We start from the raw sequence: 23,989 nt of genomic DNA on the forward strand, positions 1-23,989 counted from the left end.
AGATCTGCCAAGACATCTAACTCCATATTATGGGGAAAAAGTCTTAAACATGGAAATATCTCTTCCCTTGTAGGAGTTCAGTCTCAAGCAAGGCAGGATAAAAAAAGCCCTCATTGCAAACAAGTTTTCCCTTACCTGTTCTTGCTCCTTTTGCAGTTCTTGGCTGTTCTTAGACTTCTTTGGCTTAGAAGGGCCTCCAGGGCTAGAAGCTGTTGTTGGCAACACTGAAGATGACATATCTAACCCAAGAAATGGTGCAGCTACAGAACTGTCCCCCAGACGCTGTCCACCTCCAAAAGAAGGGACAAATTGGGTCGAATCAGGCTCTGAAGAAGGCAACAGCTCTTCCAAGCTGGCATGAGATTCTCTAATTGAGTCTTGCTTGTCTGTGCAGCTGTTTAAAGACATGGCCACATCCCCATGGTCCAGGTCCTTTGGGAATGTGCTTGCTTGAGGTAGGGGAACATCCACTGCTCCTTCAGTTGGTTCTTGCCCCACTGTCAGCTCACTACATTGCACCGTGGCATCCACAGCTTCCTCCTGACCAGATGAACTGCATTTCTTCATGACAACTCTTAGAGAAGACATCAAAATGAAGAAAACCAAAATCATTTATCCTAACAGTACTGCCCTCCCTGTTCCCAACATGACCATGGCATAGAGACAGCTAGACTGAAATATCCCCTAATTTAATGATCTGCTGCTTCCAGACACTCACAAAGAGCAAGCTCTAGTTGCTCTGAAGTTAAGGGTCAGGGACAGGGGTTTGCGCAAAAAAAACCAAACAACAGAGCAGGAACTACCAACTCCACAGGAAGAACTCTGGCTTCCAGGAAAAAGCAGCAGTGAGTCTTAACGCAGAGCTTCTAATCGCTCCTGCCTCCAGGATATAAAGCAAAGAACTGGCTAGAAGATCACAGGAAGGCTGTCATTGTCCCCCACCTCACCCTCCCAGTCAGCAGGAGGCACTGCAGGGACTGGGAGGCAGGGAAGAATGAAGTGGTAGACAACTGCCCTCTCAGATTTTTCACTTTGAATTGTCTGTTCCACTCACAGGAAGGAAGAAAAATAAATAAATAAAGAGGAAGAAAGAGACAAACAAGCTCCTTTAATGTGCACATGGGGGTCAGTGCCAGCAGCTGCAGCTGTGGGGAGCACATGTGGGCAGCAGTTTCTGATAAAAAGCAAATGCACCAACCCAGAGCTGTGTGGTTGCCATTCCTGAGCACTGTTTGGGGGTCACTGCTGAGCTCTCTGTTTCTCACTCTGAACTCTTTCTCTTGGGGTCCCGCCCTGCCTTTTTTTTTTTTATTATTATTTTAAATAAACCAAATTCACCCCCAGAGTGAAAAGATAAAACAGAGCCCAAACTTTGCTCCTCCCAACCTGATGATGGCGCTGCCTCCAGTCAGGCCAAGTGACTTCAGCATTGTCTTCTCTAGGGCATTTTTTCCTGAGATCTGCAACAAAACCAGAGGGAAGTAATTGTGGCAGCTGCCTCCCTGGGAGAGCGTGTAAAGTGCTGTTTCTAAAAAGAAGCCTGTATTCAAACAAACATCACACAGCACCAGAAACAGCATAAAACACACTCTGCAGTTGGAAATGAGATCGGAATGCATCTGTATTCACCTGTACTGCTGTACCAAATTAACTGCTTATTAAATGATGTGAAGGGAAGATGACCTACATATTCTTTCATCCCATAATCCATCCCAAACGGATCCAACCTCAGCAAAGCATCATTTTCGTGTCAGAAGTTAAATCACTGGCAACATCTCAGAGCCGACAGACAGACAATTTCATTACATACACCTCCCATGTTTGTAACAACCTGTTCCAGAATAAAGATGATCTGTTCACAGAGGTCAGCGGGAAGTGAAGGGACAGCTAGGGAGAGCAAATTCCGTAATACACACATACAAAATATTAAACGAAACATTAATAGCAAAAGATCAAAACACAGAGAAAAGCAAATATTTATTAAAATGAAGCCACTGTTTTGATTCCAGCTTTAAAAGAAGTTGGAAAGAAAAACAGAAACAGGTCATTGAGCTCATTTTATGGGCTCAGAGGTCCAAACAGCCCAGTGTTACGTTCCAAGAGAGCTTTTTTCCATACAGACACGTCATGCTTTGAAAAGACCAACATTTTTCTACTTCCCCTCTCAAGAAAGTTCAAAAGAAACACTTTCCAGGTTGGAAAGCAGAGCTGAGTTTTTCTTATTTTTTAGGGACAGAAGGAGGAGAGACAGTTAAGACGACTTTGCTGACTTACCTCATCTCGCATGTAAACACATACTGGAGAGAATTCACCATGTTGTTCCATAAACTCCCTGCAGTAAAAAGCAAAATACTGCAGCACCTGTAGACAAGCCTACTGCTCCCAAAACCAATGTACAGCAATAGCAAGAAGTGCCATTAGCTAGCAACCCTCTCCTCCATGTCCCACGAGCAACAACCATTACACAGAATCAGTATTAGACATTAGGTAAAGAACTTGCTCCAATGCGTTCACTGTTCCTTAAATGCAGCCCTGAAAGCTTAAAACCTAAGTAGAAATAATTAAAGTTAGTTCTGAAATTATCTGATCTTACCAGATAAATTTGAGCACATCATTCTTCATGTGCCGTAATACCCAATTTGGATCACAATTCAGTAATACTTGCTCTTTTTAATCCCTTCTGTAAGTTAAATAGTTACCAGACTTTAGACTGTACTTGTCTTGAGACAGGTCAGTTTCTTTCTGTGTGTGAATCACAACAAACAGAAAGAAATACTGCGAATTGAACAAAATGAAGCAAATCAAAGAAATGAAAGCTTGAACCTCAAATTGCCTGTCTATCAGGAAAGGTGGATGATTACCATTTAGGAGGAGAGAACCAAGGCACAATGGAACACACGTGCTCATCACACAGACCCATAAGAGACGAAACCACTTTGACTTCCACAACCAAACCATTCACCTTCCAAAACTGCTTTCTACTTCAATCCAAGCAACTCTTTGGATTGAAGAGTCATCTAAAAATGTATGGAAAATATCTGACCTTAATGAATGATACCACAAAAGCAGCAAAGAGACACAGTCATTGTCAAAACTGTCTTTAAGTGTCCAAACTGCAATTGCTTCTATATGAGAACAGCCTCAGAGCTGCTGAAGCTGCCAGCCAGGCAAGAGTGGGAGACAGAAAAGCAACAGTTCTCCCAGGCCTCATGCTAAAAGGGTATACAATGTTTGTGCCCTCAACAGGTCTCTGCAGAACAGACTCCAAGCAAAGATCCCCCAGAGACTTATTTTTGTATAACTCTTGGAATCCAGCAGGCTCCTCCTCCAGCTGCTGTTAATCCGTTACATGCATTCACTGAGGCAAGCACACACATCAAACACACTGTCATTTCTTTCTTTGATGTGATGTGCTTCAGAAGGGAAACGGCAAGCAGATTAGATTCCTTCATGTAGTGATCTGACAGGGCCTGTAAACATCTTGTGCAAGGACTGCCGCACGCTGAGAAGAGGAGCAGCCTTACAATAGCTTCCAGACCTTCTCCATACGCAATTAGCCAAGATGGACGCTGAAAACCCAGGGGAAATTCCAGTGGATTTAGAATACTTCCCCTCACGCACTTAGAGCAGCTGAGTATTCCAGGAAAAGGTCTCCAGTTGGAAAGTCAAAGGAAGGACTCAGCAAAAGTCAGCAACTAGCTGACTAGTTAGTCAACTGAGTCAATACACTGAAAATCAGCTCAGCCCATGAAATCTATATGGATGGCTACAGATCCAGCTTGGTTTGTGACTGTCTTAGGCAGCATCTTTGCTGCTTTCTGAACTTAATCAAAAGTTTGCTAAGTCTATCCAAACATCTGAGCTTCCAGGGGGCAGGAAAGCACAGCTGTGTTTTATGAGCTGAAGTTAATAATGCTTAGCACACTGGAGCAGCTAAGAAGCTTAAAAAGAGCACCATGTACATTAGCTATTAGTATTACAATAACCTGTAAAAAATCAACAAAAAATACCTCCAAAGGAGCAAAACTATATAAAAAGCTCAAATTTTTAATTTCATAATTCCACATAAATGCCTATAATTTTATTATTGAGAAATAAGAAGCAAAAAGCCACACAAAGGCTGTCACTGTCCATAACTGCCACTTCCACCAGTCTAGCAGCTCCTGAACTGCAACAAGCAGAGAGCACAAAGCACAAGAGGGCCCCTAAACACCTAGAAAAATTGTACCTGGCTCTTTTTGTCTACCTCTTTCCTCAATCAAAAGAAAAATCATTATCTTCTCTTTAGTATTTACACCAAGACTGTCCCTTTTGACTTGAGTAAATGTCACAGGGTAGACCAGGTCCCTGACCATTAAAGACAAAGCGAATGGTAAGTAAGGCTCATTTGTATCACTTTAGAGTCAGTAGGCTGCCTCAAGCATTACCCCAAACTATGGTTTGATGAAACAGCACACTGAGTGCAAAAACTGACATGCACCACTCCTACGCTGCTTCCTCCTTTTGGATCCTTGTTTCCAGACATGCTGCACTTTCTGTCATAACTGCCTATGAGAGACAACCCTTAACTGGGTTAGGAAACTTAGCTACCTGAAAGATAATGTAGGGACAACACTATTTTTCACCTACATCAGCTATTTAAGCCAATTCCCCACAAAGCTGCAGAAACAATTTCAGGGGAGTTAGACAGGAAGGCAGGAGGTGAGCACTAACTCTTCAATCCCCTACCGCTATACAGAAGATGCCCCTGATCCAAACTCCCTCCCTTGGGCCAGCAGCACTAGTCACTCCTTTGATGTTGTTACAAGCAAGTCCTACTAAGTTAGCAAGAAAGGAACAAAATCTGGTGGGGGGAAAGAACATTATCAAGAGAAAGGCAAAGCCAACTACCATAGAAAAAAATGAAATTTGGAAATTCTGTCCAGAATAGAATGGCTATCACAGCTTGAAGACTTCATCTGCCAAGCCATGACAAAAATAAAAGAACTGTCTTTGGAGAAGAGTTAATTAGCTCAACGTTTCAAACCAAAACATTATTTTTAAGTCAAACTAAAGACAAAAGAAAGTTCTGAATGTAGACTGGCCTCAAGTAGTAAGATTTATAACACCTGCATATATTCAACAAATGTAGGACCAGAAATGCTTCCATTTAAACAGGACATAATCAATCTTCCGAAGATTCCACATTAGCCTGCTGAAAGCTCCATATTTTCTTGAATAATCATAGAATCACAGAACAGTTTGGGTTCAAAGGGGCCTTAAAGCTCATCCAGCTCCAATCCCCTGCCACAGACAGGGACACCTTCCACTAGAGCAGGTTGCTCCAAACCTTGTCTATTGAGCACTGCCAGGGATGGGGCATCATTAACATGTAAGTATAGTTTCTTCCTGGCCTTAGCAGTCTGTTACCAGTTCATGCCCTGAACAAGGAGTGCTACTCCAGGATTAAAAAATAATAATGAAACTATGGAGTGTCAAATCTAAAAGAGCAAGGAAAAGGCAAACATCTTGTGTGGTACATGAAAAACCACAGTCAAATAAATGCAATTTCTACAAATCTGCAGGACTTAGCTGGATCACTGTAACTACAACTAAATATTGTCATGCAGAGTTACACCTAAATAAGTATTTTCTCACTGTATTGCTCACCTAATCTCTGCAAAATGGTTGAGAAGTTCCCACAGAGTCTGTTCACAGGGAAAGGTGTCTTGTAAACGGGAGCCATCATCCAACTGCAATGCGATCCGAACCTGTGGGAAAACACACTGAATTGATCTGGAATCTGAATGAAAACTTCCTTGTCTTTACAACTTGTTTAGGTATTTCAGTGATTTGTAGAACCTCCTATCCAAAAAACCATGACTTTCTTCTAAACACTTCCTGCAAAGGATTACACTATTAAAAATGCAGAGGTGTATTCAAATGATTACATTAGGATTCTGGCATTTTTACCTGACTTCTCATTGGAATGGACAGCTCCTGAGCATGGAAGAGGCAATCCTTGACTATTAACCAGCTTTCCTGGGCCCTTCTTCCCTGACACATTCTGAACTGAAACGTATTCTGAGATAGGCCAATGCAAACGTCCCATTCAGTGTTTCCATGTGTCCCTACCAACAGTGTCAGTGCATCCTCTCACTCTGTGAGAGCGAGTGACACATGGGAAAGCATGAGGGGGAGACCAAGAGTGTGATGGGAAAAAACAGGCACAACACACTCCAGCAATCAACTGTGATTTCCTTGGTGGAATATGTTTGTCATCTGCCTCAGCTCCTACCAGTCCTTACAGGACTGCAAATTGTCATCTGCTGGAGACAGGAGTTTTTCTACATAAAGGGAATAGTGACATCATCAACAACTAGCCAACAGAACTAACTTGTGTCATCTCACCATTAACACAACCTCCTGGTTTCTCCTATGCTGGAGACAAGTATTACATTATTCTCAGCTAGAGCAGAGTGATGACAGCTGACATCACCATCCTATAAGAATCCAGCCCAGAAATTCAGACTAACAGTTGCATCAGTTTCTGGGCAACAGTTCAAAGCTAAGCATGTCACGAAAGTCCTATTCACTCAATTAGAAGACTTTCTGAACACCCCAGGCTCTGTAAATAATAGACCAGTGCCAATTATCTTTTAAGTTTACAAACACATAAACAGAAGGTTAATAACTTTAACACTAGAACTGTATTGATGGCACCCCTATATCACCTGCCACCACAAAGGAGAATTTGTTCAACTTGTCACTAAAGAATTGTCTTATGTGATTTAAATGATTTTTACATGTGAAAGAAATCCATCTACTTTAAAAACACCAGGTTTACTGAACAAACTTGCAGTTTATCCAAACCAGTGTTCGGGCTCTAGGGGTAAGACTGCTGCCAGCGACCACAGGAAAGCACACCTACTTCCATGCAAGTTATCTCAATAAAGACAATAACAAAAGACACAGAACCAAATTCATCCCAATATTACTGCAGCCAGCCTGCATGATCAAGCCCACATTTCAGCTGCCACTGTATCAGGGCATAATACCAATGCCACCAGAGTCAGCTCTCGTCACAGCTAACTGGCTGTTTTTAACTCCCTACAGTATTTGACACTCGTTCTCTGTGGCAGCAAATTCTTTTGGTCAATTGTTCTGTACAAAGTGTTTTCTTATACTGTCTGTAAAATCCTTCCAAGTGGAACCTCTGCTCTTAGTTTATGGGACAGCGACTCTGTTTAGACTGTACTCTTCACAAGCATATTTACTGTATCTTCTCAGCTCCACAGAACAGCAACAAGCACTCCAAGGGAAGCCTTGGAGTCACTTCTGTAGACTGTTCTGTTGAAATACAACTAAACCATAAGTTAAACTTTCATTGGCTCTTCTCCTTTGTGATCTAAAGCAGTGATTCCATGTTATAAACCTTCTCCTACAATGCACAGTCCTTCTCGCCCCTTTCACAACTTTTTTTAACTGAAAATTTTAAGCAGATGCTACCAGCTTGTTGTATTTTTTTAACTAAATACGTCATATGGAGCACAAACTTCTTTCTACCACAAAGTCAGAAGAAAACATTAGCACCAAAACAAAGCACATGGAGGTTTTACAGAGAAAAACATAGACATTTGTGACTCCCCAAACTGTACTGCACACCCACAGTGAACTACAGCAGAGACTGCAAAAACTTTGTGCACTACAAAGGTCACTTTTCAATGTGTGCATCAGTTTGTCTTTGTGACAAGTAAAGCAATTGCCTGTGACAAAATACCACTAATGCAATTTGACAGACATTGAGAGAATAGCACTAATAGACCTGAAACTTTCTCAAAAAATGAGAAACTCCACCTGAGGAAGCCTGTAAGAAGAGAGATGACTATTAGTGACAGACAAATTTTCATTCCTAGGCCACTTAAGTAAGACCGTACACCATTTGTACCACATTCAATGTTTATACTCATTAACACCTATGCATCATTTCAAAAATCATGTCTCCAGCTGTAAGAACGACATGCATCAAAGATTTTTAAACCTCCTAAACACGCGACAGTAATTCCTGTAGAACACAGCATCCGTAAGCTGTTTGCAAATTACACAAAGCAGGGACATTTGGCAACTGCTAAGCACAGTGCATGTCACAAAACATTCTGAAGCTGTGTGAACACACCGTGAAGAGCAGTGCTGGGAAAGACGCATAAGAAAATCTTGTAAGAATGTGAGATTTAGTCAAAATCCAGATGCAGACAACAGCAACAGAAACAGAAATTAGGAAATGGAACTGAGTTAGTAACTCAACTGCTAAGCAAAGTCATCAATGATGTTTAACTTCCTACACATTCATGACTACTAGTTTTTCATGTGCCCCAAAAGATCTCCCTATTCTCCACTTGCAGCTGGAACTCCATCAACACGCCAACTGTAAGCAAAGACCTCCAGCTACTAAATTACCACTTTCCACCACACCTCTACCAGTCTTTGGGTGGTCTCGCACTCAAGCACTGGCCAAGTCTAACCATGCTCTTGCTCACGAGATGACCGCATTCAGCAAAAGCGATAACTGAACTAATCGAACATACCCCGAAAACCAACGTACCATGTTTCCAATTCCCACTCTATTAAAGACTGGCACCATCTCCAGCTTGGCATTGTTGGGCAGCCTGGCAAATCTCCACTGTAAAGAGAGATCCAACACGCTCCTCTGAAACCTAAACAAGAACAGAGCCCATGAGAACACCAAGGAACCATTCTATGTAATCTTCAGATCACTTCAGGGACTGACAAAAATGCAAAGTCCAGGTACTGAGCAAGGTAATTCCCTGCAGGTTGACTAGGAGCCATAGAGCAGCACTCAACAATGCAGAACTGGTAACTCAGAAAACAGTTCACAAAAATTATTCTGCATATCAAAAAGCTGCAGTTTGTAGAGATCACAGATAAGATACTCAAATTTATGTTCTCCTCAGGCTTTAAGAGAGAAACAGAACTGAATAGTCAAGCCTGGTGCTCAGTGTTAAATAAAAAGGTACTTCTTTTACTGCCACTCAAACAATCTCTTGCTTATGATACCATAAAAACTTATGATCAAGCCACAGGGTGCGACTGGAGCCCTATCACTCAGTGAGCTACAACTGCGGGTGACACCTCTGTGGAAGTTACACAGGATCTCGGTATTTATCCAAGGAGCAAAGGGAACTTGGCACGGGGAAATCGGGAGGGGTTAATTGGAACAAAATCCCTTTGCTGGAGAACAGCAGCCCACGGACCCTCTCTGCCCATGACCATGAGCATCCTCCCGAGCTCGGGGCCCGCAACGCCGGGCACCCACCAGTGGCAGCCACCGCCCGGCAGCGCGCCGGGCCACGGGCAGGCCTTCGGCACCTGCTGGGCCCCTTGCCAAGGACGCGGCGGGCGACTCGACACGGCCGGGCCCGACCCTGTCCGGCTGCGCAGCCGCGGGCCCGCTCTGGGCCTCTGCCACCGGTGGCGCGAAGCAGCCTTCAATAGGGCCCGGCCAGAGCTGCCGCCGGCCCCGCTCTGAGACTCACTTGAGGCCGTACTCGCCGGGGCTGCCGCCCTGCTTCCTACAGACCTCCTCGAGGATCTGCGGAGAGAACAGAGGCGTTACGGGCAGGGCCGGCCCTGCCGCCGCCGCGCCACCGCCCCCCGGACCCACCTGAAGCAGCACCGTACCGGGCCCCACCCGTACTGTGACCCGCCGCCCGCTGGGGGCCAGCACCGACACCGCGGCGCCCCCCCCGCCCGCCGCCGCCATCTTCCCTCCCTCCGAGGCGCCGGCCCCGCGCGGCTGGGGCGGAGCTGGGCCCCGGGCCGCCCCTGCTGCAGGCCGCGCTCCGCCCCGCCGCGGAGCCGAGCGAAGGTGAGGCACGGGCCAGGGGGCCGCGGCGGGCGAGTCCCGGCCTGGTGGGGCCGGCCAGGGACTTCCGGGGCCTGGTCAAGGGTCGGGGCCGAGCCGGAGGTCGAGGGTCAGGGCTGGGGCCTGTGCCCGGGTGGCCGCTGCGGGAGGTCGCGGTACTGCCGGCGCTCGGAGCCGGGGCAGGGCAGCCTGGCGCAGGGTTCCGGGCACACGGGCGCCGGTGCGATGCGTGCCCCGGGCACACGCTGTCCGCTCGGCAGAGGGAGCGACCGGTGGAGCGGGAGGAGCCGGAGCCAGGGCTGCGGCTCGCGGCGCGTTTCCTGCCGGGTTTGCAGTGTTCGGATCGGTCAAACAGCTCTGAAGAAATAAAACGTTTCTTCGCTGTGCCTGGGCTTCTCCCGGCAGCGCACGGCGTGGTCCCCGCTCCGAACCGGGCACGCGGCACATCGAGGCGCTTCAGATCTCTCAGCTCTTCACCAAGCGGCGATGGCAGCGTTCCTGGGCAAAGCACTAAAGCTACTGACAGCAACAGCCACATTGCAGGGAGCGCTCCCTCTGCCACAGGTGTCCAGGCAGTGCCGCAGTCGAGACACCGCGGGTTAAGGCCAACCACAGCATCCCGTCGGCTCCGAAGAGCATTCCTTCCGATCAAAACAACAACCAACCGAAGCTGTTGATTTTGCATCTCAGGATTAGTGTCACAAACCCAAGCGTTCAGACAACGGCTCTGCAGCTATAGGAAGCTAAGATTATCTTATATTTACAACAACATTTCATAACCTTTCACTCTCAGCACCACCTTTTCAGTATCGAAGGCACTCTCAGAGATTCAACTCTTTTGTTTGCTATCATAAGAAAAAAAACCAAAACACACCAACCCTTAGTTTGGGTAACCACTGGAATTTATTTAGCCTAAGTTGTTACCACATGCCAAATACTGTCTCTACTTCTTCTATATTTGTCATATATGTTGAGCTTAAGTCCCCATCACCACCCCCAGCGCCCACAAAAATGTCTGCTCTGTTTGGCTTATAAAGGAAAAATATCCTTTTAAGGGAAAGGCACTTCAGTAAAAGATAACGCTTGTTTTTTACCTTATCAGCAGTGTGAGAGAAAGGAGAAAAAGAGAGGGTGGGAATTTTAGTGATGGAGAGACATCCCCTTGCTTATGCATGTGAATTCCTGAGTCCTCCCAACACCATAGCTACTCAATTAAGTTTTATTAATAGTAACAAAGGGTGTCCTGGTGTATGTGTTCTTTAAAAATAACACCTAAACATGCCTTTACACTTTTCTTTCCATTCTGTTGGGAAGTATCATCATATTACCTACACAGCTACGGTGTTCAGGGTATTGGCATCCCAGGCCATGTTTGTAAATCCTAAACACATTAAAATGGTTGAAGTTGTTGTATTTTACTTTCAGAGCTAGGATGGACAAGGGGTGTATGGCCAGTTACCACAGAACAGCACAATAACTCGGCAGTCATCTGTCAATACCCTGAAGTTGTCTGTGTGCACTTGGTTTTACTATTTTAGCTAAGCAGCTGTGGAACTTTCTGAATATAAACACAACGGCTGTAGAGAGAGGTATTGCCACCATCCTCTTTTCACTTGTCAGTTCTCTGCTTATGTGGTGAAGAACTTTGTTCGTACTCTGAAAGTCAGTATTGTGCAGGGAGGGTCTGACCATCCTCTCACAATTCTCTTTTCTAGGAGAGAGGCCCACATTATAGAAGAGTTTCTTCCTCAGAACAGCTCACACCAAGGTAATCACAGCACTACCTCTGACAGCAGCTGGGGACAGCAGCAGAACAGCGGACTCTGCCATTATTTTTTCCCCAGGATTAACTTCCAGTTTTCACCAGTCTGCGTCTTGTAGACATCCCAATCAGAGGTGTGTCTTTACATCTAATCTGATGGATTTCCGTCACATGAATCCGCCCAGCCACGTTTTGAGCCCACCTGCACTTTTGGCACCCGCAGAATCTGAGGCAGTGGATGCCACAGTCAAATTGTGTGGTACGACAGAAGTACCTAACTTTGATTTAGAATTTCTTCCTTGGTGTTCCACAGCTTTTATCAAGAAACAATCACTAATCATTCTCTGTTTCCATCTCTGTAATACTCACAAGTCTAGAGACATGCTTCTTATCATTCTCTAGCTTTTTAATTGCCTTTGCTGTAAAATATGTGAAGAAGCCTTCACATACATGAGGCTTTAAGGGCAAGACTGTTCTGAAAGTTTTTGCCTATGAAGGGTGCAACAAATACCTATGGTGTGCAAATTCATCTTAGTCTTTAAAATAGGGTTCAGACCCAAAGCTCTGCAAATATCTCACAAAGAGTGAAGACATCTTGTCCTTCCACTCATAAATAACTTAAGAGAAGGTAAGAAGAAGCAATTATAATGGCCATGTTAACACCTGTGATTGTTCAGCTGCTGAGGTGGAGCAGCCATGCCATTCTAAAAGATACATTTTGACATTTTGAGTTACATGGAGCCCCCCGAACTGGTCTTGTTTGTGTGGGGGTAGCTCCTATTTGATGTCTGAAGCAGGCAGCTGTTTTCTATTTTGCTTTGGAAGTGACACATCTCTTAAAGAAACGTTGCTCCTGTTAAAAAGACACCGATGTAATTTGAGTTGAACATTTCCAAGTTGCAGGATTGGAGAGATTAATCTGTTTTTTAATGACATGTCATAATCAGAAAGTCGCATGGAGGTTAAGGGTCACATTTCATACCCACAGCCACTTCTAATCTCAAATATTTATCTGAAATTAGAAGCATTGGGAGAGAAAGAAGGGGGAGGTAACTACAACCTGGAGTTCATTAAAGTGCTACAAAGAAAGAGGAACTCATTAGGGAATAGTTAAAAACACCCTTAATTTGGTTTTCTGCCACTGTCAGGACCAAGTGATGCCTGCAAGCGTGCCAGGTGGGCAAAACGTACGCCATGCCAAGACCTTCTCAGAACCTGCATTTCATCTGTGGTTACAGTGAACAAGCTGAACAGTGACCTTTCCCTAAAATCACCTTCCCTTCCTGGCAGCTAGTGCTTTGCATTAGATCCATACCCCTGGCGCGATGCAAGTTGGCATTGCCACAGCCCCACAAAGAATCATGCATAGATTTGCTTCATGATAAAGCATAGACCCCTCTCCCCCACCCCCGCTTTTTAATTTCTTTTAAATTGATAGGAATTTAACTATGAACATCTAGAAATACATCGTCACCAGTTCCAAACTATAATGCAGAACAATAGTTACCACAGTAATGATGATTCCAAAAAGATTTCCTCCCATCTGTACCAACAGTATGTGCTGACGATTGCCAGAGTCCTGCGGACGTTCAAGAGTGTGGCTCCCTACCACAGCATTGCACAGCACATTGTGTTGCACTTTTGATCAACACAAGACTCAAAAAACAAGTCAGGGGAGTTCAGCTGAGTCAGGGCTGCAGAGCTGCCTACACCAGGTGTGAGAGCTGGCTACAAAGGAGAAAGGTACTCAAGGCATAAGTGCTGGTCAGGACTCAGGGCATCACCCTCTCAGCTTCTGAGAGGCAAGGCCTACAGCTGCCTTGATCCTGACAGAACTCTAGGGAATCTCAGAACTGTCTCATTTGCTATTGTATATCACAGTCCAATACATTTCAACATACATGAGGACATAATGGAACAGGATATTTAATTCTGAAAGGATATTTAATTTTGAAAGGCATTAAATAGTAACAGCATCTCCCTTAACATTATTCCCAATCATTAAGAATCTCTTGCTGGCCTCCTGCAAGCCTTACTCCCACCCATAAATATGCCCAATCTCCAGTGCCTGGAGAAGGAGTCCAATTCCTCCACAGCTTTCTCTGAGCTTCCTTCCATACCAAGCCCAAACCACTCAATGTAGGGTGTTTCTTTTAAAAGATTAAAACTTAGCAAACCTCTGCTGAAGAACAAAATTCTTTGAAACCCGTGTGCACCTGGATGTTCTCTCAAGTTCAGCATGTCAAACTGTACTAGATTTAAATATCTAAGTAGGCTGTCATGCCATAACCTCACATGCTGTGTAATCTTTGCACTCTGTAACAGCCCCCTGCTCCTTTGTGACAGGTAACGCGAAAATGGTAAGAGTGCTCTGAAAGAAATCCTCCTGTTACCGGCACCAGAAGAGGTAAGGCCAAGACAGACACAATTTAAATGTCTTTGCTTCAACTCTTTGGACAAAGGCCCAAAGATCTGCAACTTTAACTTTGCCCTACAGTTTTTCAGTGGTGAATCACACTCAGTTACCCCTTCACACCCCAGCTGGTACAACGTGTTACAAGGTTCAGTAACTGCAGAACCCCCCAGTCCCTCCTGTTTTCTTGCTGCAACAAGGTTCTGGAGTTGTTTATACCGCCTGTTCCATGATCCTGAAGGACTCTTGGGGACTTAGTGGTTCATCTGGTCAGACTTTTTGCAAACTAACCAGTTTCCAGCTGCACCTCTGCTCAGGCAGCCACGCATGGTCTCTAACTGGCAATAACTAGTGCTAGTGATGGATTGCTGGTATCTGACAGCCAGTGAGGAAGGGATGTTTAGGCCAGTGTAGAAAAAGGTAACAATGATACAGACTTGTGCTGGGACTAAAACTGTATTGAGGAGATGTAGTGTGTGTGGAGTGTGTTCAGTTCAGTGGCTTTTCCTGGCTTAAAGATACTATTGGTACTATCAGCACTTAAATAAAAGAAAACATTTGGAGGTAAAACTCCGCTGGAGGACAGAGCTGAGATCGAGATTACGTGAGAGTAACTGAAAAATTAAGAAAAACGTAACATGGCAAGCAACTCGCAAACCCCTGTGCTCTGTATGTAGGAAATACAGAGCTAAGGATGCACTTAATAAACTCCAAAGGTAAAAAGCACACTTGCAGCAGCCGGTCAGCCTTAACTCCTGCTCTGCAAAATCTCTCCACTTACTATTTTAAGTTGATACTATTTTCACCTTTTCTAGTCCCAGATAGATTGCATCTCCCAGCACAGACAGCCGTGTTCCTGCTCCTCTCTGGAGGGCTGTTGAGGGGGTGAGCTGCCCGTCATGGTATCTAAACGAAGATGGAATTATTCAGGGTGGAGCGTTTTCTCTGGTTTTCCTCGGTTTTTAACACCGAGGCCTGTGACACAGACATAACTTCCCTGACATGCCGGTTCTCACAGATGAAACCCTGGGAGCTGGCACTTAACGTGCCTTTTTCTGCGGGGTTCTTCTTGCAACCACCTGGAATGTGCTATCCCGGGGAGTAAACAGGGAGAGCTCCTGGGGGGAAATCCCCGAGGGGGGCTGAGCCCCCGCGGCGCGGTCCCTGGTCAGGGGCTACAGCCGAGGCTGCCCCCGCGACGGGGAACGCTCCTGGCCTCCCCCAAACGCGGCCAGTAGCGCCCCGCCGACCTCCCCGTCACCTGCGGGCTTCCGGCTCCCCGCCGCGCCTTGCGGGCTGGAGCTAACCCCGCACCGAGGGCTCCCGCACCGACAGGGGAGGGGAACTGCGGGGGGGGGGGGGGGGGCACCTCCGCCCACGCGGAGCCGGGGAGGAGCCGCCGTCGGGGCCGCCAGAGGGGGGCATCAAGGGGGGGGGGGGCGGTGCGGGCCGGGGGTGCTGCCGCGGGGGCTGCCACGTGCGGGTCCTCGCCCCCGCGCGGCCCGACCCCCCTCCCCGGCCCCCGAGAGGCCGCCGCCCGCCTCCGCCGCCCTGCGGGCGAGGCTGGCGGGCGCCACCGGCCGCGGCCGCGGTCCCGGCGCCGGCAAGGGCGGCGATGGCGGCGCCGGAGGCGGGGGGCTCGGGGTGCGCCCCGACGGAGCGGGCCGCCGTGCCGATGCGGAGCGGCTCAGACCCCCCACTCCCTCCGCCTCGCTCCGAGGGGGCGGAGGGCAGGGCAGGGCGGGGGCTGGCCGGCTGCTGCCCCACGCGGCGCCCGGGCTGGCGGCGCCCCCGGCGCGCTCCCCGCGCACTCCGTGCCCCTCTGTCATGCTCGCCGCCTGGGAGCGGGCGGCGGGCTCCTGCGCCGGCAGCCGCGCCGCTAAACCCGCGCCTGCGGCGCTGTGCTCGCCGCCCGCCGCCGACCCCCGACCCCGCGGGCGGCGCGGCGGGGCGCGGCGGAGCGCGGGCGGCGCTGCCCGCCGCCGGGGGCTGGCTGCTGCTGCCGCCGCGGCTAGCGGCGGGTGGCGGCGGGCGGCGATGGGCACGGCGGCCGTGCACCTCCTGCTGCTGCTAGGGCTGCTGAACGCCGGGCCCGGCGGCGAGGGCAGGAAGGGCTGGCGGCGGAGGGGCCCGGCGGCCCGCGAGCGCGGCGAGGCGGCGGCGGCGGCTGAGAGCTTCCCGCTGGACTTCACGGCCGTGGAGGGCAACATGGACAGCTTCATGGCGCAGGTCAAGAGCCTGGCGCAGTCGCTGTACCCCTGCTCAGCCCAGGCGCTGCCGCACGATCTCCGCCTGCACCTCCTGCACAACGCCTCGGTCACCTGCAACGACGGCAGCCCGGCCGGGTGAGTCCCCGCGCGCCGCCGCCGCCCGCCGCGGCTGCCCGCGCCGCGCGCCCCGGCCCCGCCGCTCCCCGCCCGGCCCCGAGGGCTGTGGCGCCACCTTGCGGCGGCGCGCGGCGCGGCTGCGACAGGTGCAGCAGCGCTCCCGGGAGGCGGCGGCGGCGGCGGCGCTGGTCCCGGCGGGCGCGCGCTCCGCCCCGGCCTCTGGTAACGGCGCCGCCGCCTCCGTGTCTGTCCGCAGCTACTACCTCAAGGAGTCCAAGGGCAGCCGGCGGTGGCTGCTGTTCCTGGAAGGTGAGCGACGGCGACCGCTGCCCTCCGTGCCCTGGCGCGGGGCCGCTGTGCCTCGGCAGTTCCGGTCCCGGTGCGGCCGGCGGGCGGCTCACCCCTCTCTCCCTGACAGGAGGGTGGTACTGCTTCAACCGGGAGAACTGCGACACCCGCTATGACACCATGCGGAGGCTCATGAGCTCCCGGGAGTGGCCCGCGACCCGCGTGGGTGAGTCTGCCCGAGGAGGCAGTGCCCGAGGAACGGGACCGAACGGGGCAGCCGCGCGCGGGCCGGCATTGTACAGCATCTGCCGGCAGCCCCGGCAGCCGTGCAGGCACGCGTGTGGCTGCGCCGTGCCATGGCTCGGACAGGCTCTCGCGCCGCACAGGTGCGGCTGCGCTCGGTGCACGGTGTGAGGTTAAACACGGGCACGTGCGCACAGACCCGACAGCATCTTCAGAGCCGGGCTCGGTTTTCTGGGGTTTAAAGAGACTTCGTGTTCGTCTCTCTCCTATTGGAGGAGCTCGGGCCTCAGTGGGTTTGTCAGGACACGGGCACTTTCTCCCATGCATGTTTCCTGCTGCAGGACCAGGCTTGTGAGTGTGGGAAGGAACTGGGTCTACCATATGGGTTTCACCTGCAGCTGCCTGGTTCCACCTTTCCCCATTTACAGCTGTGTAAGTTCACGTAACCAGCTGCAGGCACTCTGTGTGAAAGCAAACGTTTTAACATCTTCCATTATCAGACGTAGGGAGGAATTAGCACCCAGATACCCCTGCTCTGGACCAGCAGGCTCCTGAGGCAGCAATGAAGTGCTGAGCACTGAAATGATGAACTGCTCTCTTCATCCTCACTGTATATGAACACGAAAACCTTCCCCATCACACAGATCTGTACTTGCATGTACTGGCATTCACCTGCTATCATTTGGGTTTGGGGAAAGGGCTAAATCTTAGGTGTGTGTCACTGGTTCTTTTTTGTGCTACAAGAGGCCTCTAGACCAGCTTCATACCCAGCGAGAATCAGATTCTGAAAGTCACATCTGCCTAAGGGCAGGTTCAGAAACATCCCTTCCGCTGCCCTTAGCGATGTTTTGGCCTGGATGTTTGCTTTCTGTGTGGTCAGAGGTGCTGCATGAATTCACAGCCTGTCAGCGGTGCCTTTCTTTTCTCTTTGTGCCCATCTGCAGGAACCGGGATCCTGTCGTCACAGCCGGAAGAGAATCCCCACTGGTGGAACGCCAACATGGTGTAAGGAGAGACAATGGAGGGCAACAGGGGATAATTAAACAGCATCTCCTGCCTTCTAGGCTGGCAAGAATGCTACAAAGACAGATTAAGACCAACACTTGTGGGAGGAAATTGTGTGTTTCCTCATTTGTTTCAGTCCAGCTCCCTAACAAGCAGCGCTGGCAGAGGCTGGAGAGACCTCAGTCCGGGCTCCTTGGAGTTGTGGGGTGATCTAATGAAGAAAAAGTGGGGCTAGCTTAGAGAGCCTTCTCAAATAGCTGAAGTGCCAAATACTGCTGTGAATGGTGGGCTGAGGGCTTAAAGAAGGGAGAAATGAGAAAGACACTAGTTTAAATAGGCATCTCTTTAGGGAGCAAGAGCAGAGGAGGGGGCTGTTATCTGGCATTCTGCAAGCTGGAGACAAAAAGGGAAGATAAATTAATTCCTGCAAAACCCTCCAGTGGTTGCAGTCAGCATTTACACTGCACTGAGGTCTTCTCATTTTTTGTGTGAGAAACTGACACAGAGAGTTTCCCAGTGGCAGGCCATCCATCGTATCAGTGGGACAGCTAAGAGCAAAGTCTTGGTCATTGTTCTGTCCACTGAGCTCAGTGCTTCAGTTAGGTTGGTAAGAGGTATTATTGATTTAACTCAGTAAAACTACCAGTGTTCAGTAGGAAAGACAGTTCCGACTGTCACTTGGTGTGCCAGAAGGTAAGGTGTCTGACGGGGAGAGAAACTCCCCCTTTTCCCTCACCAGGGCTTAATTCTCTGCCAGTCCCCTGCCCTGTCCTCCCCCCCCCCGGGATGTCAAAGGGACATCAGTGCTCACACAGCTCTCTTGCAGATTCATCCCTTACTGCTCAAGTGATGTTTGGAGTGGAGCCTCTTCCAAGTCTGAGAAAAGTGAGTGTTACTGATGGGCTGTTGCTGCCCCAGACATCACACATTAAAGGATATGGCCAGACTTCTGTTAAGTTACATGAATGAATAACAGGCTTTTTCTTGCTGAAGGGCAGGAAAGGATATCAAGCCACTTCCAGATAAAACATCCTGATCTCTTTAGCTTGGGCTGTTTTGACAGTTCAGAGCTGCTTTCAGAGATGTTGCATCGATGCAGTTTGTGAGGATTAGAGGAATAGAATTCCTTTTAGATGAATCTCCAGGTTCCAGCACACAGCAAAATTAATGGTGTAGCTGAGGAGCCATGATGCAGCGCATGCAACTTTGGCTTTGCTGATTTGAGAGGCAAGTGAAGTAAATTTAGTTTCAGACTTGTATCAGGAGGATATTTGGCCTTTGGAAGAGCTGTCCTGTGTCAGGCTGTGTGCAGGTTGCTTTGGGGAACAGGAATAGTTCATTTTAATACATGCAGTGCCATCAGCTGTCATTCTGATGATGATGGAGTCTGCTTAAAGGAGTCCTGAATTAAGCTGGGCTTCCTGCAGGTGGATTGTGCTACCTCAAGTATTTCTCTGTTTCCCAACTGAAGCAGGACTGGTGTCTGGGTGCAGGGATGCCTATAAACCCATCAGGGGCTTAGTCCTCCTCTTGTTTGCTCATGAAGAGTTTTCTTTGGCCAGGGTGAAATTAATGTTACACAGTGCTGTTGATGCTGTGAGCAAAAGGATTTGGCCCAAGCTGCGTCGTGCTGTGGCACTGAAAAGGCAGAAGGTTAACGCTTCTCTTTGAGCTGGTCTGTGAGTTCCGGCCTTAAATCAGACACTGTCACTCCATGTCTGTGGTCGCCAATGCTTGCCCTGGGAAGCTGACTGCTCCTGAATACCACGGATACACATTTCATCACCATAAGGGAGCTTTTTGCTCCACTGATTCTCTTCGGTGTCCCTGTGAAGCAGCTGCTCTCCAGCAGACAGGGTTGCCTCTTGGAGGTGCAGCCCACGTAGGTGTAACACTTGTGAAATGCTGCTGGACTGGAGTGGCTTTATGAGCTGGGGAGAAAGGGAGGCAGGACATTGGAACTGAGATCCCAGGTGGTAGAAGGGTGTCTGTGATCCTTGTGTACAGAGGAAGGCACCCAGCACCTCCCTTCTTGTTCTCTACATGTACTGATTCCTATGTGCTACTGTTGGAGGGTGTGCTTGTGCTGCCCTGTAGGCTCTTCACTTTCTTGCAGAGAAGCAAGGGGGGGTATCCTTCCTTAGATGTACCTGAGATGGGTGGAGAAAATGGGCCTGGTTTTAGGTTGATAATCTCTTCATAAGGTTCTTAAGCATTCGCGGGGAGGAATCAAAGGTCTTAACCTGGGCAAGAGACAGTTCTGTTGACACTGAGCTATCTCTTCCAGATGAATATGCCTTCATGGGAGCACTGATCATTCAGGAGGTTATAAAGGAGCTGGTGGGAAAAGGCCTTGGCACTGCCAAAGTGTTGCTGCTAGCAGGGAGCAGGTAGGTACCTACATTTCCTTTGGTGAAGACAGGAGATTTCCACAGCAGAAGGCTGTTAGGGGGCAGGTCCCAGCAGCAAACCCTGTATCTCTTCTCAGTGTTCTTCTTTATATGGTAAAACCAGGGATATGTATATATATATATATCAAGGTGAAAGATTTGCAGGAGGGAGGGAATGTTTCGTTCTTCCCTGCATCGAGTGTGCTGGCTCCTGTTGGCCCACACCATGAGGTGTGTGCTGCTGGGGAATGGACTCCGGACATGTGAATGGAACCATCAGACTTGCCTGACTGGATGCTCTGAATCGTGCTGTGCTGTACAGAGCTATGGGCTGCTCGGCATACGCTACATGGGTGGAATATAGAAATTTGCAAAGGGTGAATTTGTCTCACTTCAGATTGTTTCAGTTCTTGAGCAGCCAAACCTGACTGATACAAAGCACATAAATCTCCCAGAAGAATGAATAAGAACAGATTTGGTTTCTGAGGTATCACAATTGTTATTCAGCACTGGCTTTATTTCTGAGTGGTTTGAAAAGCAAAGGAATAACTTGGTGACTACCAAGTTTGTGGTGCATTGCTGTGTAGATAGATGAAGTTGTCCATAGGGTGTCACTGCTGTGAGAGGGTGTGTGTTCTAGGCTGTAGCTGTGTGCTCTTCATGACTGCAGTGTTAACGTTGCTGTTGCAGTGCTGGAGGGACAGGAGTGCTCCTGAATGTGGATAGAGTGGCAGAGCAGCTGGAGGAGATGGGTTATCCAGGAATTCAGGTTCGAGGCTTGGCAGACTCCGGATGGTTCCTGGATAACAAACAGTATCGCAGAACTGACTGCATTGATACTATCACATGTGCTCCAACAGAAGCCATCAGAAGAGGCATAAGGTACAATCAGATGCTCTAAAGGGCTTTTGTAAGAGATTAGGGTGTGGAGAAGATGTCCTCCTCCTCTATCTTCCTCCAGTTTGATACTTAAAGAGTATTTATCATCTACATTGGTATTTTTTCAATGATTTTATTGGAGAAGACAATCACTTCAAATCTAGACATGCAAAAGATTGTGTGCAATTGTGGATGCTCTAAAATGTGATTGATGGGACAATATAGCCAAGATAGAATGGAAAGGCCATTGTTAAGATTGCACTCTGGCTTTCATTCTGTTACTGCTTTGTCTTTTAGGTACTGGAATGGGATTGTTCCTGAACGCTGCAAGCTGCAGTTTAAAGAGGGAGAGGAATGGAATTGCTTTTTTGGATATAAGATTTACCCCACTCTTCGATGTACGTATGAGAGGAGAGATATCAAATGGGTTCCAGGGTTTCCTCTGTATCTGCAACTAACTTAGAGCAATCCCTCTTCCAAATCTTTTGTCTTCCCAGGTCCAGTCTTCGTTGTCCAGTGGCTCTTTGATGAGGCCCAGCTTACTGTAGACAATGTTCACCTCACTGGCCAGCCTGTTCAGGAGGGGCAGTGGCTCTACATCCAGAATCTGGGTAGGGAGCTGAGAAACACCTTGAAGGATGTGACGTAAGTATTCCATTGAGGAAAACCTGGCACATTTCTTTCTAAGAGCCATTTTTATCCAGCGTTCTAGCAGCATTTCTCAGATCTCTGCAGAGTTGAGTGTTGGGAATTTGGTGACTGTTAGTTCGTCTATAGCAATGATCTTGCCTTTTTTATTTCTGGGTGAGTGCAAAGTAACTTCGAGCTTCACAACTACCAGCTGCCCTTTGTTACCACTAGGAACACGCTTTTTCTTTCCTGCCTCCAAGGCAGGGTCAGAGTCCTTGCCACCACGCAGCCATTTACCTCGCAGGGATGTTTTGAAAATCATAAAACATTCCAAAGAGTTGATGAGACAACAGAGGAGGAGCTGTTAATGTGCCTTACTTGCTTCACATGAGAGCAGGTACTCAGGAGTCCTGTTGCACATGGACACTGTTAGGCAGGAAGCAGCCCCTTTTCTTCTGAACACTTTCCAGTCCAGACAGGGTTTATATCAGACAGTCATGGCTGCTCCTAAAACTCTTGCCAGGGGCAGCAAAAAATCCACATTCTCCTGAGTCCGGAAGGTTCTGTTTAGTAGGAGTGAGTTTGTCCTTCCAAGACCTAATCCATGTTTCCTTTCTTCCCTCAGTGCCAGCTTTGCTCCTGCCTGTTTGTCTCATGAGATCATTACACGCAAGTGAGTGCTTTTGCAGATCCCATGAGTGGGCAGCGGGGGGGATGTGCTGGTTCCCACAGCCTGATGTGGGCTCTGCCCTTTGTCGTTTCAGTCACTGGACGGACATCCAGGTGAAGGGGACGTCGCTCCCCCGTGCCCTGCACTGCTGGGATCGGAGCCTACACGAGAGCAACAAAAACGGGAAGGCCCCTCTGAAAGGCTGCCCAGTTCATCTGATCGACAGCTGTCCATGGCCTCACTGCAACCCCTCATGTCCCACCATCAGGGACCAGTTCACAGGGCAGGAGATGAACGTGATCCAGTTCCTCATGCACATGGGTTTTGATGTTCAGAAGATGGCACAGCAGCAGGGCCTGGAGCCCAGTAAACTCCTGGGGATGCTCAGCAGTGGTAACTAGGAAGGGCTCTGCAGAGGGGTAGAGATTAGATCAGGAGGAGACTCTGAGCCCTTCTCCCACACTTCCTAATTTTCCTTATGCTCATGCAGGCAGCCGCACGCTCACACCCATGCATGCTCAGACTTGTACACACCAGTGCTCCCACACTCGTGCACACGTAGGATGTGTCCAGCAAAAAACAACAGGCAATTTCTTGCTTACACCATTTGACCAGAACGTGTTACCTCCAAACTCCAGGGCTCAGTTTCAGCCATTCACATCCTTTTCCTGTGTTACACAAGGCAATCTGATACAGGGAGTAGCAAAGCCATAAATAGCAGCAATGAGAATCTTCCCCAGGTCTAGGACTTCTTCCCTTGCCATGAGTTTTACATCATAGACTGGATACAAGTGGTGAACAAAGCAAGCACTGGATTTCTTGTGTCCAACTAGGAGTGAAGGAACGATAACCTGACTGCCTGGAGGTCAGCATCTCGCCATGCATCATCACATACAAGCCCAGGACACGTGCTAGGGATGGACACTCTTGTACTCAATTTACTTTCATATTATTTTATAAAATGACTTTTTTATTACTTTTTTTAAACTAAGCAAGAAATATAAATGATATTGTTTTGTAACATATTTTTTTTAAATAACGAAGAAACCTCTTGCTACTTGGGCAATGTGGACATATTTATTTTAATATGTAAAACGCTATTTATAAGGGCTGACCAGAGAACCGTACATACGTCTTTGTAAAGTTGTATATGCTGCTCGTTTGGATGGGTTATTCTTATGATCACTTGTACGTGGGAGAGGGCTGAGGGTGGTGTTGGTCTTCTGTATTAATTAGACTTCTGTGTTCCCCTTGCAGTATGCTGTCATTGTTTCTCCTATGAAGAGGTTGTAATATGGGGTCTAAGTACAGAGATTTTCACCCAGCATCTGATGTTTGCATACTTGCACAGCACTTTCAGCTTGGCTCTGATTTGGCAGGTATTCCAGGGCATTGCTTTTGAAGATGCAGGGACATTTGGTTTTGCAGCAAAGGCCTCTGTTCTACTGAGAGCCATGTCTGATGAGCCCGTCTGGCCTGTCTTAAAATGGGGAGCATTTGGAACATAAAAGGCAGAGAAC

At 48.4% G+C, this 23,989-nt stretch overlaps 2 protein-coding genes and 1 long non-coding RNA gene across 7 annotated transcripts in view; 2 read left to right on the forward strand and 1 right to left on the reverse strand.

The window, feature by feature from the left end:
• ASPSCR1 (ASPSCR1 tether for SLC2A4, UBX domain containing) overlaps positions 1 to 9,804 on the reverse strand; it is a 37,627-nt gene extending 27,823 nt beyond the window's left edge. Inside the window, exons 1-7 of one of the 4 annotated variants that reach the window (XM_061376865.1) lie at positions 9,662 to 9,800; positions 9,534 to 9,589; positions 8,582 to 8,693; positions 5,650 to 5,750; positions 2,275 to 2,332; positions 1,387 to 1,460; positions 136 to 574 (exon numbers count right to left, since the gene is read on the reverse strand). In XM_061376865.1, coding sequence (XP_061232849.1) covers positions 136 to 574; positions 1,387 to 1,460; positions 2,275 to 2,332; positions 5,650 to 5,750; positions 8,582 to 8,693; positions 9,534 to 9,589; positions 9,662 to 9,760 — 939 coding nt within the window. In that variant the 5' untranslated portion in view covers positions 9,761 to 9,800. Of the gene's footprint in view, positions 1 to 135; positions 575 to 1,386; positions 1,461 to 2,274; positions 2,333 to 5,649; positions 5,751 to 8,581; positions 8,694 to 9,533; positions 9,590 to 9,661 lie in introns of those variants that run through there. The other 3 variants (XM_061376867.1, XM_061376869.1, XM_061376868.1) reach the window with 3 other exon arrangements.
• A 679-nt stretch (positions 9,805 to 10,483) lies between these two features.
• On the forward strand, positions 10,484 to 13,805 carry LOC133225007 (uncharacterized). 2 transcript variants are annotated; one of them, XR_009728993.1, is made up of 3 exons: positions 10,484 to 11,078; positions 11,583 to 11,630; positions 13,063 to 13,805. It is a non-coding gene; the product is annotated as an uncharacterized LOC133225007 (long non-coding RNA). The 2 variants fall into 2 exon arrangements; XR_009728992.1 differs by lacking the exon at positions 10,484 to 11,078 and having other exon boundaries at positions 11,576 to 11,630.
• Positions 13,806 to 16,059: 2,254 nt separating this feature from the next.
• Positions 16,060 to 23,725, forward strand: NOTUM (notum, palmitoleoyl-protein carboxylesterase). Its single transcript, XM_061377415.1, has 11 exons — positions 16,060 to 16,382; positions 16,621 to 16,673; positions 16,783 to 16,878; positions 17,840 to 17,900; positions 18,727 to 18,785; positions 20,188 to 20,290; positions 20,981 to 21,172; positions 21,467 to 21,567; positions 21,667 to 21,814; positions 22,425 to 22,472; positions 22,564 to 23,725. The coding sequence occupies exons 1-11, from the start codon at positions 16,075 to 16,077 to the stop codon at positions 22,868 to 22,870; spliced, it is 1,476 nt and encodes a 491-aa protein (XP_061233399.1). The 5' UTR covers positions 16,060 to 16,074; the 3' UTR covers positions 22,871 to 23,725.
• The last annotated feature ends 264 nt before the right edge of the window (positions 23,726 to 23,989 follow it).

This window comes from Neopsephotus bourkii, unplaced genomic scaffold, assembly GCF_033783945.1.
Source record: "Neopsephotus bourkii isolate Nb327-2 ecotype Australia unplaced genomic scaffold, CSIRO-AGI_Nbou_v1 NB_1749, whole genome shotgun sequence".
Lineage (NCBI taxonomy): Eukaryota > Metazoa > Chordata > Aves > Psittaciformes > Psittacidae > Neopsephotus > Neopsephotus bourkii.

What these genes read in the sequence shown, in the direction of transcription:
- NOTUM (XM_061377415.1), top strand. Translation starts at nt 16,075, where the DNA reads ATGGGCACGGCGGCCGTGCACCTCCTGCTGCTGCTAGGGCTGCTGAAC. An exon ending in TGGTGGAACGCCAACATGGT is followed by an intron (nt 17,901 to 18,726) that starts GTAAGGAGAGAC and finishes GCTCTCTTGCAG; the next exon opens with ATTCATCCCTTACTGCTCAA. An exon ending in GATTTACCCCACTCTTCGAT is followed by an intron (nt 21,568 to 21,666) that starts GTACGTATGAGA and finishes TTGTCTTCCCAG; the next exon opens with GTCCAGTCTTCGTTGTCCAG.